Here is a 16950-nt window from a genome sequence, read left to right on the forward strand (position 1 = left end):
CCTGCCACAGCCTTCTGGCTTTCATGGTGAGAACTCAGCTGTTAATCTCTCAGAGGAACCCTTGTAAATGGGGACTTGCTTCTCTCCAGCTGCTTTCAGGATTCTGTCATTGACTTTTTTTTCTTTTTTCTTTTTATGGCCTCACCTATGGCATATGGAAGCTTCTGGGCTAGGGGTCAAATTGGAGCTGCAGCTGTGACCTTTGCCACAGCCTTGGCAACAGTGGAACTGATCTGCATCTGTGAGCTATGCCGCACCTTGTGGCAACTGAGCAAGGCTGGGTATGGAATCCACATCTTCAGGGAGATGACGTCAGGTCCTTAAACTGCTAAGCCATGATAGGAACTCCTGTCATTGACTTTTGACAGTCTGATTATAATGCCTTGGTGTAGGTCTCTTCGAGTTTATCCTCCTTGGAATTCTTGGAGCTTTCTGAACATCTAGATGCGTATCTTTCAGTGTATTTGGGGAGTTTTTAATAATTACTTCTCCACATATTCTTACTGATCATTTTCCTCCTTCTGGGATACCAGTTATGCATATATTGGTATGCTTGATGTTGTCCCAGAGGACTAAGGTTTTGTTCAATTTTCATTTTTTTTTCCTTTTGCTTCTCAGTTTGGGTAGTCTTAACTGACCTGATTCTTTCTTCTGACTGTTCATATTGGATATTGAACCCCTCTAGTAAATTTTTATTTTCATTTATTATACTTTTATTTATTTTTTGGTCATGCCCACGGCATGTGGAAGTTCCCAGGCCAGGAATTAAACTCACACCACAGCAGTGACCTGAGCCACTGCAGTGCCAATGCCAGATCTTTAGCCTGCTCTGCACGAGAGAACTCCCATTATCGTATTTTGTTGTTGTTGTTGTTGTTTTTCAGGGCTGCACCCTTGGCATATGGAGGTTCCCAGGCTAGGGGTTGAATCAGAGCTACAGCGGCCAGCCTACACCACAGCCACAGTAACGCCAGACCTGAACCACGTCTGCTATCTACACCACAGCTCAACGCCAGATCCTTAACCCACTGAACGAGGCCAGGGATTGAACCCAAAACCTCATGGTTCCTAGTTGGACTCATTTTCACTGTGCCACGACGGGAACTCCCCCATTATCATATTTTCTCCTCCAGAATTTCTGCGTGGTTCCTTTCAATAGTTTCAATCTCTTTATTGATGGGAATTAGGCCTTTGTTTATAGTTTCCTTTAGCTCCTCCACCATATTTGAGAGAAGTGATGGAAAGTCTCGATCTCTTAAGTCTAATGTCTATACCTCCTTAGGGATGATTTGTATTCATTTCTTTTTTTTTCCTGTTTGTGGGTCATATTTGTGTGTGTGTGTGTGTGTGTTTGCGCGCGGGGGGGTATGCTTTGTATTTTTTGTTGTTGAAAACTGGACATTTAGACTGTTACAGTGTGGCAATCCTGTTTTTTTTTTTAGATTTTTATTTTTTCTATTACAGTTGATTTATAATGGTCATTTTTTGCTGTACAGCAAAGCGACCCAGTCATACATATGTACACACACACACATACATATATATTCTTTTTCTCACATTATCCTCCATCATGTTCCATCACAAGTGACTGGTTTGTTGGCCAAATAGTCAGCTAGTGATTCAACAGCAATTTCCTTAAATGCCTAGAACCAAAAAATGAAGGGAAAAAAGCGTTCAGCCTTTACCAGTGGGTTCTCTGCATGTGTTTGGGCATGCCTTCCACATTCAGCTGGGTGATTAACAAATCCATGTCAGTTTTCTCTTCCTATGTTGAGCAGAGCCTGAAAATTAGCCAGAGGTGAGAGAGTTCAGGGCCCCTTCTTTTCTGAGCATCTACCTCACCCTGAATACGCATGTATCCTTTCAGTACCCAAAATATATGGGAGCTTTAAAAAGATTTAGTGTGCAAATTATCTCACTCTTCAGCCACCCCCCCACCCAGGCATTTTAGTGTGTCTATTGTTTGCCCCAGTAGCTATTTCTATTTCTTTCTCCAGGTCTCAGCAGTGTTTTTGCTTTTTTTAAATGAAAGCCCCCTGTATTGTCCATCACCTCTGCCTTGGGAAAGTTCCAAGTTAAACAAAATCGGGGCAAGCCCTTTGCACCAGTTCTTCAGGGAACCACTAAGTAGCTGAAAATAAACTACCACAATACTTTGAGAACAAGATCCATTCTGCTCCCTTTGGGACCAGGAAACCTACATCAGAAATGCAGTTTGGGAGTTCCCATCGTGGCATAGCAGAAACAAATCAGACCAGGAACCATAAGGTTTCGAGTTCAATCCGTTGCCTCACTCGGTGGGTTAAAGATCTGGTGTTGCCATGAGCTGTGGTGTAGGTTGCAGAAGTGGCTCAGATCCTGCGTTGCTGTGGCTGTGGTGTAAGCTGGCAGCTGTAGCTCTGATTCAACCCCTAGCCTGGGAATCTCCATATGCTGCAGGTGCAGCCCTTTAAAAAAAAAAAAAAAAAAAGGTCAGTGGAGTTCTGTGGTGGCTCAGAAGTAATGAACCTGACTAGTATCCATGAGGTCATGGGTTCTGTCCCTGGCCTTGCTCAGTGGGTTAAGGATCCGGTGTTGGCATAAGCTGTAGTGTAGGTTGCAGTCTTGGCTTGGATCTGGTGCTGTTGTGGCTGTGGTGTAGGCTGGTGGCCACATCTCTGATTTGACCCCTAGCCTGGGAACTTCCATATGCTGCAGCCCTAAAAAAACAAAAAAGGAAAAAAATGCAGGTTGATGTTTTCAAAACTGCTGCTAAACTATGGATGAGAAAGTAGGACTTTTTAAATTTTTTTTTAAGGGCGTCACCTGTGGCATATGGAAGTTATATGTATAGGAGCAGAATTGGAGCTACAGCTGCCAGTCTACACCACAGCAATGCTGGATCCAAGCCACATCTGTGAACTACACCACAGCTTGTGGCAATGCCGGATCCCTAACCCACTGAGCCAGGCCAGGGACTGAACCTATATTCTCAAGATGATGTTGGGTCCTTAACCCGCTAAGCCACAACAGGAACTCCAAAAATAGAGCTTAAGTGACACAAACCCTCCTACTGAGATTCAACCACTTTTTTCTTGAGTGTTTTCCAGGTTATTTCAAATCTTAGACTAATTTCTACAGTTCATACAAATCTCATTCTGAAAAGTTTTGCTAATTTATTCACTGTTTACATGGAGATGTGTATGGGTTGTTGGGAGTTCCCTATATGCCATTTTTGCTGCTGTCACCTCCATGGCACTGATTCTTGAAGAGCCTGATCTGTTAGTGGAGTACAAGAGTCTGCAAAAAGAATGAGAGGAGCTGTTACAGGAAGGAAAAAAACAAGAAATGAGATGCAGCCAAGAAAGAAGAGTGATACAAAGAGAGTAGCTATCAATGTCAGATAGTCTGAAGTCAGCCAGGAAAAAGATTTAAAGTGCTCAGTCGACATAGGTACACGGAAGCCACTTTTTTGGGGTATAGGGGTGAGGGCTGTGATGGCAGCATGAAAAAGTTCACAGGCCAGGGGTCAAACTCATGCCAGAGCAGCAACCCAGGCTGCCTCAGTGACAACTCCAGATCCTTAATCTGCTGCACCACAAGGGACTCCTGTGGAAGTCATTTGTGAGCTTAAGACTATTTTCCAATGGGGTGATATTGGCATTTTGAGTGGGCAAATTCTTTTTTTTTGGGGGGGGGGGTTATTAGGGCTGCACCCATGGCATAGGGAAGTTCCCAGGCTTAGGGGTTGAATCAGAGCTACAGCTGCCAGTCTATGCCACAGCCACAGTAACGTGGGATCTGAGCCATGTCTGCAACCTAAACTACAGCTCATGGTGCTGCTGGATCCTTAAGCCACTGAGCGAGGCCAGGGATTGAACCTGCATCCTCATAGATACTAGTTGCGTTCATTACTGCTGAACCACAACAGGAACTCCTTGAGTGGGAAAATTGTTAAATGTAAGGGGTTGTCCTACACCCTGCAATGTGTTAGGCATTCTTGATCTCCAACAACTAAACACCAAAAGCACTGCTCTACCCATCCTCAAGTTATAACCAAAAGTATAAGCGAAAACCAAACCAAACCAAACCAAACCAAAACTTGACTATTTCCAAGGCCCCCCTAGAGAATCAGCACATGTTGATGAACCACTGCATTGGGAAAGTTTTGGTGATGTTACGAGGGAGACAGAAATTAGACTAACTGAATAGAAGAGCAAAGAATGAAACCAGTGAGTTTCCAGGGACAAGTCTTACTGGAAATTTGACTTAAGTGAGGGAGGTGAGAGAGCAGTAAGCAGGGTCAAGAAAAGGTGTTTTAAAAATTTTATTGAAGTACCATTGAGTTACAACGTGTTAACATCTGCTGTACAAAAAAGTGATTCAGTTATATATTTTTATATTCTTTTCCACTATGGTTATCACAGGGTATTGAATATAGTTCCCTGTGCTATACAGCAGAACCCTGTTGTTTATCCATTCCATATACACTGTTTGCATCTGCTAATCCTAAACTGCCAATTCTTCCCTCTCCCACCAACCTCCCCCATGGCAACCACAAGACCCTTTTCTGTGTCTCTGAGTCTGTTACTGTTTTGTAGATATGTTCATTTGTACCATTTTATGGCCGCACCTTTGGCATATGGAAGTTTCTAGGCTAGGGGTTGAATCAGAGCTGTAGCTGCTGGCCTACACCACAGCCACAGCCACACTGGATCTGAGCTGCACCTGTGACCTACACTGTAGCTTGTGGCAATGCCAGATCCTTAACCCACTGAGCGAGGCCAGGGATTGAACCTGCACTCTTAGGGAGATAATACTGGGTCCTTAACCCACTAAGTCACAATAGGAACTCCTTTATCATATTTTAGATTCCATATATAACTGAAAACATATATTTGTCTTTCTCATTCTGATTGATTTGCTTAGTATGATAATCCCTAGGTATATCTATGTTGCTACAAATGGCATTATTTCATCCCTTTTATTCCTGAGTAATATTTCATTGTATAGATGCACCATGTCTTCTTTACCCAATGTCATCTCTTATGGTCATTTAGGACATTTCCACATCTGGGCTATTGCAGACAGTGCTGCTATGAACATCTCTTTTTGAATTAGAGTTTTGTCTGGATATATGCCCGGGAGTGGGACTGCTGGACCATATGGCACCTCTATACTGTTTTCCATAGTGGCTGCACCAATTTAAACTCTCACCAACAGTGTAAGAGAGTTCTCTCTTATCCTCACCCTCTTCAGCATTTATTATTTGTGGACTTTTTAATGACGGCCATTCTGACCAGTGACTGCACCTCATTTTAGTTTTTAAAAATTTTTTTGATTTTTTATTTGCTTTTCAGGGCCGCACTTGTGGCATATGGAGGTTCCCAGGCTAGGAGTTGAATCAGAGCTACGGCTACCAGCCTACGCCACAGCCACTGCAACGTGGGATCCGAGCTGCATCTTCAACCTACACCACAGCTCACGGCAATGCCAGAACCAACTGAGCAAAGCCAGGGATCAAACCTGCGTCCTCATGGATCCTAGTCTGGTTCGTGAACTGCTGAGCCATGAAGGGAACTCCTGCAGTTTTCTTTTTTTAATAAATTTTGTTGGAGTACAATTGACTTAGAAAGTTGTGTTAATTTCAGGTGTACCTCACTGTAGTTTTTCATTTCTCTATTAGTTTGTGATGATGATCATTTTTTGGGAGGGGGGGCTGTGCCTATGGCACACAAAAGCTCCCAAGCCAGGGATCAAACCCAAGCCACAGCAGTGATCCAAGCCACTGCAGTGACAATGCCAGATCCTTAACCCACTGTGCCACAGGAGAATTCTGATGAGCATCTTTTTATGTGCCTGTTGGCCATCTGTACGTCTTCTCTGAAGCAATATCTATTTAGGGGATGGTTCTTTTTTGGGGCGGGGGGGGGGGAACACAAAGGATTCAGATATGTTTAAAAAGCAATGGAGGAGTTCCCATCGTGGCTCAGTGGTTAACGAATCTGACTAGGAACCATGAGGTTGTGGGTTCAATCCCTGGCCTTGCTCAGTGGGTTAAGGATCCGGCGTTGCTGTGAGCTGTGGTGTAGGTCACAGACGCGTTGCATCCTGCGTTGCTGTGGCTCTGGTGTAGACCAGCGGCTACAGCACTAATTAGACCCCTAGCCTGGGAACATCCATGTGCCATAGGAGCGGCCCTAGAAAAAGGCAAAAAGACAAAAAGATAAAAAAAAAAAGAAATGGAAACAATCCAGATGAAAGGAAAAATCTGAGCATACAAAAGAAGGGATAGTTGTTGGTGTAAAGTAACTGAAAGGGTGAAAGGAAAGCACATGTGAAGGAAATGGCCTTAGAAATGGGGCTTATCTCCTGCTCTGAAACAGTAAGTGGGCAGATAGATGCGCTGGGATTGCTGGGTTGCTGGACCCTGGGCACACAGCCTGGTCCCTGTCCTCCTGCTGTGCATTTCTCCACTCGGGTGGGGCTGGGGCCTGTGGAATAAAGACTATGGACCAAGGATTCAAGATCCAAAATTTTTTTTTTTTTCCCAAACAAATGCCAGGACATTTTTCTGAGGCAACAAAGTTATTTACAAAAGAGACTAATAATATGGTGATCAAACAAATCGTGATCAAACAAATAGTATGGTGATTCAAACAAATTTCTTAAAAATAGGGTAATATTTAACATAAACATATTGGAGTTCAGTGGGAGCTCAGCCAGTTAGGAATCTCATATTGTCACTGCTGTGGCACAGGTTTGGGTAAAATATAACATAGTGTGGAAAAAAAAAAAGTGACCTTAGGACAATGCAGTAGCATCTAGCAGCCAGTGCCACTTCTCCGCTTATAACTCCAATGGCTTCTCCTGTTTCCTCTGTGCTTAAATGTCATTGCAGTGACCACTCTATTTAAAGTATTGTTTCTAACCCAGGACTCCCTGTCACCCTCCACCCTTCTCCCTAGCAGAAAGTTCTTTTTTTTTTTTTGCTTTTTAGGGCCACACCTGTGGCATATGGAGGTTGCCAGGCTAAGGGTCTAATCGGAGCTGTAGCTGCTGGCCTGTGCCACTGCCATAGCAACACCAGATCCTCAACCCATTGAGTGAGGCCAGGGATTGAACCCGAAACCTCATGGCTCCTAGTCGGATTCGTTTCCGCTGTGCCACGACAGGAACTCCTGGTGATTCTATTGTTTCCTTTATCATCCCAGTCTAGAAGGATACACCACATACTGATAAGTGTCTATGGAAGTTTTACTGCCCCCCCCCCCCCCCCCGTTTTTGCTTTTTAGGGCTCTACCTGTGGCACACAGATGTTTCCAGGCTGGTGTCATAATTAGAGTTGCAGCTGCTGACCTAGGCCACAGCCATGATAACGCTGGATCCCAGCCTTGTCTGTGACCTACACTACAGCTCATGGCACCAAAAGATCCTTAACCCACTGAGCGATGCCAGGGGTTGAACCCGCATCTTCATGGATACTAGTCAGGTTCGTAATCTGCTGGGCCATGACCGGAACTCCTCCCCTTTTCTAAATTGTAATTTTTGTTGCATTTTCTTTTTCAGTTGAATGAAAGCCTCCACGTCACAAAATTGAGAACACAAAGAAGAACCAAATTTTAGTTATGTATTGCAGTTGGCTAAAATATAAACTCTGTAGGAGCAAAGGCCCAGTGAATTTGTCTAATACTATGTTCCCGGAGTTCTCCGGTGGCATAGAGGATTAAGGATCTGGCACTGTCACTGCAGCATCTAGGGTCACTGCTGTGGCATGGGTTCAATCAGGAACTTTCACATGACTTGGTCATAGCAATAAAACAATGAAAAAAGAAAATACTATGTTCCCAAGACTCGATACAGAGAAACTGATTTTCGTTTTTGGCTACAGGTGTGGCCCATGAAAGTTCCTAGGCCACAGCTACAGTAACAGCTAGATCCCTAACCCACAGTGCTGGGCTGGGATCCAATCTGTATCTCTGCAGCAACCCAAGCTGCTGCAGAAACAACGCCGGATTCTTAACCCTCTGTGTCACAGCAGGAACTCCAATAATGCTTTTTTTTTTTTTGAGTGAATGAATGTATGTGCCATATGCTGCCAATTTATTTATATAATTTCATTCACTGTTTAAAACAGCCTTTTATCCTATCAAGCCAATTTTATTTTTATTCCTTTATTTGCTTTTTAGGGCTACATCTAAGGCATATGTAAATTCCCAGGCTAGGGGTCCAATTGGAGCTGCAGCTGCAGGCCTATGCCACAGCTACGCCAGATCCAAGCTGCATGTGCGACCTACACCGAAGCTTATGGCAACACTGGATCTTTAACCCAATAAGTAGGCCAGGGATAGAATCCATATCCTTATGGATACTAGTCAGGTTTGTTTCCACTGAGCTACAACAGGAACTCAAGCCAGTTTTAGAGACGATGAAGTGTATCTCTGAGACTTTGGTAATTTGCCCAAGATCACACTACTAGTCAGTCAGTTAATAATGTAGCCAGAGCCCTATATTATGTAATTCTGATTCCATTAATATATATTAATATTTCATTAATATACTGTGTCAAGTTGAGAAAAAAGAAAAGACAGAGAAAAGAGGTTGGCCAAAATTTCAGAGAATACATTCTCATTTTGTGACCTTTTAAAAATTCCAGCAAAACCTTTTTTTTTTTTGTCTTTTTTGCCATTTCTTGGGCCGCTCCCTCGGCATATGGAGGTTCATAGGCTAGGGGTCTAATCGGAGCTGTAGCCACCGGCCTACGCCAGAGCCACAGCAACGCAGGATCCGAGCCGCGTCTGCAACCTACACCACAGCTCATGGCAACGCCGGATCGTTAACCCACTGAGCAAGGGCAGGGATCGAACCCGCAACCTCATGGTTCCTAGTCGGATTCGTTAACCACTGCGCCTCGACGGGAACTCCTTTTTTTTTTTTTTTTTTTTCCAGCAAAACCTTTTAAAGTCTCTTTACAACTAGAGGCTGGAGGATGTCACTTTTTGCTTCTTCCTCTATCACGAGGATCACATTAAAATCGGGGTCACCCACAGTCCATGGGCTGATAGCTCTCCCCCATATTGGCTGATACATGTTAAAATCTTATTGGTTGAAATAAGAGTTTTCTTCTCATTTGAACTTGAGATCTTTCATCAGAGAGAAATGCAAAGTCTACATAAGATTTGCTATCTATGCAAATTTATATAAATTTTCACATTATCTTTTATGGTACTTTAACTGTATTAGGAATAATCTAGCGTCTTCCCATTTAATTTGTGACAGCAAGACTGGATTTATGAGAAATAAAAAAATTAAAAATATGCCTTTTTTCTCTTGAGAATTACAGTATCTTGCTATTTTCTTTGTATCTATTTTTTATAAGTATTCTTTCACTCAACAAATATCTGATTACATCACATAGCACTTTCATTCTAGTGGGAGTCAACCAATGAAATACATATTATATGGCAAGTGGAATAAGAAAAATAGGAGCAGGATGAGGGAGAGACAAGGTGGTGGGGTGCTGTTTATATAGCTCTCAAAGTAAGGGCCTTTCTGATAAGAGATTTGAGCAGAGACCTAAAGAATTGATTGTGCGGGGCTATCAAGTAGGTATCAAGGGGAAGAGTAGTCAGGCAGAAAGATACTAGTGCAGAGGTCCTGTGACAGAGACAGGTTAGGTATACTGGAGAAAAAGGAAGGATGAGTGGTGGGAAAAGACTGAGCATGTGAAGAAGTCACTGGACATGAAACCAAAGTAATGCGGATGGAAGCAGTTTATGCAGGGTCTTATACTCTTGGTAAGAATGAAAGACCATTACTGTCATTCTGAGTCATCTTAAAACAAGACGGGGATGATGCTGACTTTCAAAGGGATCTCTGACTGCATAAAGCATACATGACAAGGAAGCATGTGTACAAGTGGGAGATCTTAGCAGGGTTTTGCTTTGATCCAGGGATAAGATGGTGGCTTGGACCAGAGTGAATGGGATGGAGGTGGGGGGCAGAGATCAGATTCTGGGTATATTCTGAAGACAGTGCTGGTGGGATGTGCCGATGGAGTGGATGTGTGAAGTATGAAAGAATTGAGGACGACTCCACTGTTTAGTCTGGAAGAACGGAGTTGCCATCCCGTGAAATAGGAAACATCTGATCAGGATTTATTTGGGGGGGGAAGGTAAGTTTGGTTTAGGATATACTAAACCTGTGATGCCCATTAGACATGCAAGCAGTGCTGCAGAGTAGGCAGTTAAGTTCAAGCCTAGTGTTTAGGGGAAAGGTGTGGGCTGGAGATACAAACATGGGTTTCGTTTAGCCAGAGATCTGGATGGGACTGTAGGGAGGATGAACAAAGAGAAGCCCCAGTTTAGAGATTTGCATCCTGGGGCACTCCTGCATCTAGAGGCTGGAAAAATGAGGAAGAAACAGCCAGGTGACTAAAGATCAGTCATTTAGAAAGAAAGAGAGAAATGGAGAATGGAATTCTGGAGGCGGCACAAGCAGATTCAGGAGGAAGGGTGTAAGTCATCAGTTGTGTCAAATGCTGCTGACAGGTGGAGTGAGATGAAGGCTGAGAAATGAAAAACCAGATTTGAGAACAGGAGGATCTGGAGCATCAGTTTCAGTGGAGGAGGGGGATCAAGTCTGATTTGTGGGTTCAAGAGAGTAGATGTGGGGATGAAGTTTTTCTGCACAGGAGAGCAGATGAGAGCAATGGGGTGGCGTCCACATGGACATATGGTCAAGACTTTTTTCTCAAATGGTAACTATTAAAATGTTTATAAGTGGACAAAAGTGATCAAGTTGGGACACGAAAGACTTGTAAAGAGGGTAATTCCATGAGTAATAGGGAATTCAATCCAAAAGTGGCAACTTTGGTCTTCAGTTTTGATTCTATGGCGTGATTGGAGGCTAACAGTTTGTTTAGATGCAGGAAGGTTAGTAGGTGCAAGGGTGGGAGTAGGTCAGAATTGTTACAGATCTGACTCTGCTGGAGAAACAAGAGGAAACAGCAGTGAGGGCTGGGAGGAGTGAAGCTCTAGAGGATGTTAAACAGCTGTTTCAGAGCGCAGGGTAAATGGATTAGGGAAATTAGCCTGAGCAGGTGAGGAGCACCAGGAGTTCATGTGAGTTAGCACGGCTGTTTTTTCTCAAAGGTATAGTGAATTGAGCAGGGCTGTGGTTAAGGAAGGTAAAATAGAGAGAGAAGGACCAAAGGTGTTTCCAAAGGAGTCATAACAACAGGTAACAGAATATCTAAGGTAGGCAGTGAAATGATATTTTTAAAAAACGGGCTTAACATTTAGAGAGCGTCCTTCAGTAAATAGCTGATGCTCACGAAGGCTGAACTGCTCCTGGGGGAATAAATACAGGGTTAGGTTCCTGTGAGCCTGGTCACATTTTTGTTAACTGATCAATACATAACTTTGAGAGTTCTAGCAGTAACGAACCCAACTAATATCCATGAGGACTCGGCTTCGATCCCTGGCCTCACTCAGGTTAAGGATCCTGCGTTGCTGTGAGCAGTGGTGAGGTTGCAGATGAGGCTTGGATCTGGCTGTGGCTGGCTGGCAGCTACAGCTCCAATTCGACCCCTAGCCTGCAAACCTCCATATGCTGCTGTTTCTGTCTAGACATCTTATTATATATATATATTTTTAGGTCCTTTTAGGGCTGCACTTGCAGCGTATGGAAATTCCCAGGCTAGGGGTCTAGCTGGAGCTACAGCTGCCGGCCTATACCACAGCACTGAAGGATCTGAGCCACACCTGCCATCTACACACAGCTCAGGCCACAATGGATCTTTAAACCACTAAGCAAGGCCAGGGATCAAACCTGCGTCTTCATGATACTAGTCGGGTTCTTTGCCACTGCGCCACGACAGGAACTCCACTTATTATGTACTGTTGATGAGCACTTGACTCACGCCAAGTGAGCACATACAGGAACCTTATGCAGGGCACATATTTTCTCCACAAAGAACGGCCTTCCCGTGCCGAGGACTACTAGACAAGACTTCAGCACTATGCTTGGGGGTGACAGCCCTTAAAATCGGAAAAGCACCAATAAAAAGCACCCCAAAAAGCTAAAAACCTAACACTCTGTATATTGTGAAAATCGAATTTGTTTACTGAGGTGAAATAAGGCTGAGTGTTGCCGCCTTTAATCTCAGCAGTGCCTGTTAGGCAAATACATTTTTTGCTGTGCACGTCCATGAATGCTGTGGATACTGATTTTGCGACTACAAATAAATTTTAGTGAGCAGGTGAATTTGCGAAGAGAGAATCTGTGAGGAATGACGAATGACTGTACACTGACCATAGCAGTCGCCTCTGTAGCCCCGTTTGCTGCTTTTGCTCAAACTGTAACAAGCTCAGCAGACATTTACAATTATTAAAAAAAAATGAGTAATACGTTTTGCAGCCAGTTTTCAAAAAGTTTCTCCATATATTACTTTCTGAAGCCTACAAATGTGATGCCTTTTGTCTTCAACATATTTGTTACAAAAACATTAGAAATTGCACTTTAAAAAGGCTCCAGGTTTTGTTTTGTTTTTCTCATTTCAGTCACTGGCAGTTTTTTTCTTAATTACTGACAGCTTCAGTGGGCATTAAATAGTCCTTTACAGGTCCTCACAAAGAGCAATAATCTTAACATTTGACATGTAATGTGACAAATAAGGTTACATAATTAATATTTTTTCGATCAGTGGTGATTTCAGGGCCTTTTCCTCACATCATTCCGTATCTTCACTATGCCACAAATAATGCAACTGGTTGTATACCAAATAAATAAGTTTTTTGGAGAGATCTTGTTTCTTCTGACTTGTTTCCTATTTAGCTTTTTTCTTCCAGGTAAACGGCTGTGTACTTTATCATCATCTTTTTCACTCAATGTTGCCGTACAAGTTTAGAGCAGAAAAAGAAAACCATCTGAATACCAGTGCCCTCAAGTAAAGCCCTAATTTGGGGGTGGTGATACTTGATTTTTCCCCTCCCAATGTGCATATACTGTTCCTATAGGGCCTGGAACAGTCTATAAAATGTAGTTTGCGGAGATTTCATTAAGCTCTCCCTAAGCCGCGCAGAACCTCCACATGACTGCATTTGAGCGAAAAGGAACGGAAAGAGAGAAAAACGGGAAATAAAGGAAGGAGGGGGTAGGGGAGGAAACGTTAGGAGCAAGGATGAGGAAGCGCCTCGATTCTTTTCCCAAGTAACCCCACCCGTGCATCCCAGGCTCGGTCGTTTTAACCCAAAGGCCGAGCGGCCCTCGCTCTTCCTCTGGGGGTGCAGGCCCCGCGCCCCCCTTGCTGAGGCTCGCTCGAGCACGCTTGCGGGTGAGACTTACTTTCACGAAGCCGAAGGCCCAGCTCCAGGCCCTGCCCGCGTACGGCGCCCCGGCCCGACTTCGGCTCCGAAGAGCGGGCCTGAGGGGCGTCCCCCCGGCGACCCCGCCGCAAGCCCCGGGCCGCGGAAGCACCAGGCCCGCGCTCTCCCCGAGGGCGCCCCCGCCCCCGCGCCGCTGGGCGCACGCGCAGCCGCCGCCGCCGCCCTTATTTAGTCCGCGATGGCTCCTCGAGCGCCCCACCAGCCTCCTCCCCAAGGCGCCGCCCTCCCCGCGCGCCCCGGGGCCCCTACGACCAGCCTCGGGCGGCTCCCCGAGCCCGACGACCCCTAAACTGGAACGGTGGCGGCCGGGCGTACGCTGGGGTCCTGTGGCGGCAACCGGAAAGAGCTGACGTGCGCGAGGAGGCTAGCCAGGCCTCGGAGGAAGAGGAGGGCCGGGGTGAGCCGAGGTTTGCCGAAGGCGGCGTTCCGGAGCCGCGCGAGGGTGGGAGAGGAGGGGCGCGGCGGAAACTGCCGAGGGCTTCCGAAGGCCTCAGAGGCCGAGTTGCCCGGATGTAGTTGGTGGAGCGGCAGCGGCGGCACCAGCGGCGGCGGCGGCAGGAGGAGGAGGAGAAGGACCCGAGCGGCGGCGGTGGCGGCGGGGGGAGGAGGGGCGGAGGCGACGGAGAGGGAGGGGGAGAAGGCGGAGGGGGCAGTCGCTCTCCGCGGGCCGAGCCGGACGCGTCTTCTTGCCCCCTCCCCCCGGTTCGCCGCTGCCCGGCTGAGCAGAGCGTGGTGCGGGCGGAGGGAGATGGCCCGGGAGCGCCGGCGCCAGTAACGGGGAGGTGCTGAGCGTCGTCGGGGCGCGCCGGGCCCTGTGCCTCCGGAGGCCGCCGCCCGCCGCCTGCGCGCCCGCCGCCCGCCTCGCGGCCGCTGTCCCCCCTCCCCGACACACGCTCACAGGCCGGGCATTGATGGTAATGTATGCGAGGAAACAGCAGAGACTCAGTGATGGGTAAATCGTCTTTTCGTTTCGGGCCGGGCTGCGGGCGGGCGGCGGGGGGGCGCCTCCTTATCTGGGGCCGGCCGCGCCGCCATTTTTGTTGTTAACCCTGCTCGGGCTCTGCCGGGGGGAGCGGCCGCGCGGGCGGCGGCGGGCGGCGGGCGAGTGCAGGCGGGCGGGCGCGCGTGTGAGTGTGAGCGCGAGTGAGCGCGTGTGCGTGCGTGTGAGCGCGCGGGGCCCGACCGGGCATTCGCGGGAGCGCGGGGCGGCGCGGGGTTCCGCGGGGGCCGGGCCGTGCCCGCGTCTCATGTCGCCTCTCTTCCTGTTTTCAGCTGTCACGACCGGAGGGGGGACTCGCAGCCTTACCAGGTACCCGCGAGGCGGCGGAGGGCCGGGCGGCGGGCGGGCTGGGCGGGCGGGGGAGGAACTGCTACTCGAGCGCAGGCTTCGCGAGTCGCTGCAGGCCCTTCGGGGCCCCGGAGCCCACCCGGGCGTCGCGGGCCCCCAGGGCCCCGAGCTCGGCGCCCGACGGGCCCTCGAGACTGGTTTTTGACAGGTGACCGGGGGGGGGAGGTCAGGCTTTTTTAGGAAAAGTCGTTCTCGGCCAAGAACGACCTGACTCGATTATTTGTATGTGAGGGGATTGGTGGGGCGAGGTAATAGGGGATTTCTCAGCCGGCTTTATGTGTGTTGGGGAACTAAAAGTTAAGGTGAAGCGACGGAAATGAGGTGGAAGGCCAGGGAAGAAGCCACTAATTGATTGGCAGCTCTGAAGTGTGTTGTAAACCACTACCCCTTCCTAATTTGTTTTTGGTGCAGTTAAGTGTCTTACTGATGAAAGATGGCGCTTTTGTTTCTATAGGAATTGAGGTCTTTGGATACTTCGGTAATTCATTCTAATGTAGACGGTTCTAGGTACATAGGTTCCTCTTTGTTGTTGCAGTCACTGCATCTAAAATTTCAAAAAATTATGATAGACGTGGCCCCGCTTGTCCGGGGCGTCGTGGGGGTGGGGTGGGGATAATGGTTGGTAACTCAGAGGACCCTAGAAGTAAATACTTTCTCCATCAGGTTTCTAGGCTGTTACATCTGTTCCTGACTACCATGGGTTGTTAAAGCTCAAGTTTAAAAAAAAAAAAAACCCTAGGTTCTCTGTAATGTGTTAAAAGATTAAACCCTGTTGAATGAGGCCCTCTGAAATTTAATTAATCACACATTTTAAGAGACTGCTACATCATCATTGTCTTAAATACGTTAAAGATGTCTACATATGCTAAATTATTGCGAGGGAGTTCCATTAAGTTCCACTAAGATAATGTCAGAAATATCAGTCAGCATTTTTATACCTTAATATTGTTGCCGCCACCTGCAAGAGTAGTTGTTAGGTCTGAAATGCTTTGCTTAAATCCAAGAATTGGAAAACCTGATGGGTTCTCTCTCCCTTTTTTTTTGTTGGTTTGCAGAAACATGTTTATACTTATTTATATGCATTTCAGTTTTAGAGCAGAAACAAATTACAGTAGTACTCTGACTCTGCTTTTCTTTAAATTAAACTTTTTAATTTCCAGAAAAATTTATTGAGAAGTGAATGTCCCAACATGTTTGATTTCTTGTATTTATAAGATAATTTGTGTTTGATTTCTTGTATTTATAAGATAATGGGTTTTTTTTTTTTTTTTTAACATAAGGTATTACAATTTGAGGAGCCTTATAGTAACTCTTAGGCATTTAGGTATTGTCTGTAAAACTTAAAGGTAGACCTGAAAGAGGAAATTTTAGTTTTATTGATCTAAACTCATAAAACATAAATTATATACCAAATTTTGTAATGAAATTAATTTAGAAAGTTTAAGATGTCAATTCTTTCTTTTTTTGGGGGGGGGTGATGTTTTACAGGCACTTAAGTATTCATCGAAGAGTCACCCCAGTAGTGGTGATCACAGACATGAAAAAATGCGAGACGCCGCAGATCCTTCACCACCAAATAAAATGTTGCGGAGATCTGATAGTCCTGAAAACAAATACAGTGACAGTACAGGTCACAGTAAGGCCAAAAACGTGCATATTCACAGAGTTAGAGAGAGGGATGGTGGTGAGTAGCTTTTTTTGTTTAAACTTTCACATGTATTTATTCTTAGTAAAAACTTTGCATAAAACAAAAGGTGTGCTATATCTAGCTTCAAGGTGTTACTATATGCTTATATCAGAATATTTTATTTTTGTTAATTTACTTAATTCCTAAACAAATTTCTGTAGAAATAAGATGCTGACCTGAGCATCTAAATGGTGACTGAAGTGGCTGGTAATTAGAGGAGTCATTTATGCAATGTAGTCTGCCAGTGCTTTATTAGTGGTGAGAGAAGGGCTGGACATTTTTCCACAAAAGGAACTTTCACCTTTTTTTTTTGTCTTTTTGCGTTTTCTTGAGCCACTCCCGCTGCATATGGAGGTTCCCAGGCTAGGGGTCTAATTGGAGCTGAAGCCACCGGCCTATGCCAGAGCCACAGCAACTCGAGATCTGAGCCACGTCGGCGACCCACACCACAGCTCACGGCAACACCAGACCCTTAACCCACTGAGCAAGGCCAGGGATGGAACCCGCAACCTCATGTTTCCTAGTTGGATTCGTTAACCACTGCGCCA

At 45.9% G+C, this 16950-nt stretch overlaps 2 protein-coding genes across 5 annotated transcripts in view; one reads left to right on the plus strand and one right to left on the minus strand.

Moving 5' to 3' along the window:
* Positions 1–1500: 1500 nt before the first annotated feature.
* LOC125112469 (translation initiation factor IF-2-like) lies at positions 1501–14276 on the minus strand. The gene is made up of 4 exons (XM_047754638.1): positions 14270–14276; positions 14041–14237; positions 13327–13731; positions 1501–1781 (listed from the first exon to the last, which is right to left on the minus strand). Exons 1-4 carry the CDS (start codon positions 14274–14276, stop codon positions 1752–1754), a joined length of 639 nt encoding a protein of 212 aa, XP_047610594.1. The 3' UTR covers positions 1501–1751.
* Positions 13629–16950, plus strand: part of WAC (WW domain containing adaptor with coiled-coil) — an 89482-nt gene continuing 86160 nt past the window's right edge. For 2 of the 4 annotated variants that reach the window (XM_047755153.1, XM_047755156.1), the window contains exons 1-3: positions 13978–14319; positions 14640–14676; positions 16204–16399. In XM_047755153.1, coding sequence (XP_047611109.1) covers positions 14279–14319; positions 14640–14676; positions 16204–16399 — 274 coding nt within the window. In that variant the 5' untranslated portion in view covers positions 13978–14278. Of the gene's footprint in view, positions 13775–13977; positions 14320–14639; positions 14677–16203; positions 16400–16950 lie in introns of those variants that run through there. The other 2 variants (XM_047755154.1, XM_047755155.1) reach the window with 2 other exon arrangements.

The sequence above is a fragment of the Phacochoerus africanus genome, chromosome 12, assembly GCF_016906955.1.
Source record: "Phacochoerus africanus isolate WHEZ1 chromosome 12, ROS_Pafr_v1, whole genome shotgun sequence".
Classification (NCBI taxonomy): domain Eukaryota; kingdom Metazoa; phylum Chordata; class Mammalia; order Artiodactyla; family Suidae; genus Phacochoerus; species Phacochoerus africanus.

Excerpts from the sequence above, each read along its gene's own strand:
- LOC125112469 (XM_047754638.1), bottom strand. Across the intron at positions 13,732-14,040 it reads GGGGCAAGAAGACGCGTCCG|CCTCCTCGCGCACGTCAGCT; the intron begins GCTCGGCCCGCG and ends AGGCCTGGCTAG. Across the intron at positions 1,782-13,326 it reads GGGCCTTCGGCTTCGTGAAA|GCTCTGCTCAACATAGGAAG; the intron begins GTAAGTCTCACC and ends GCTAATTTTCAG.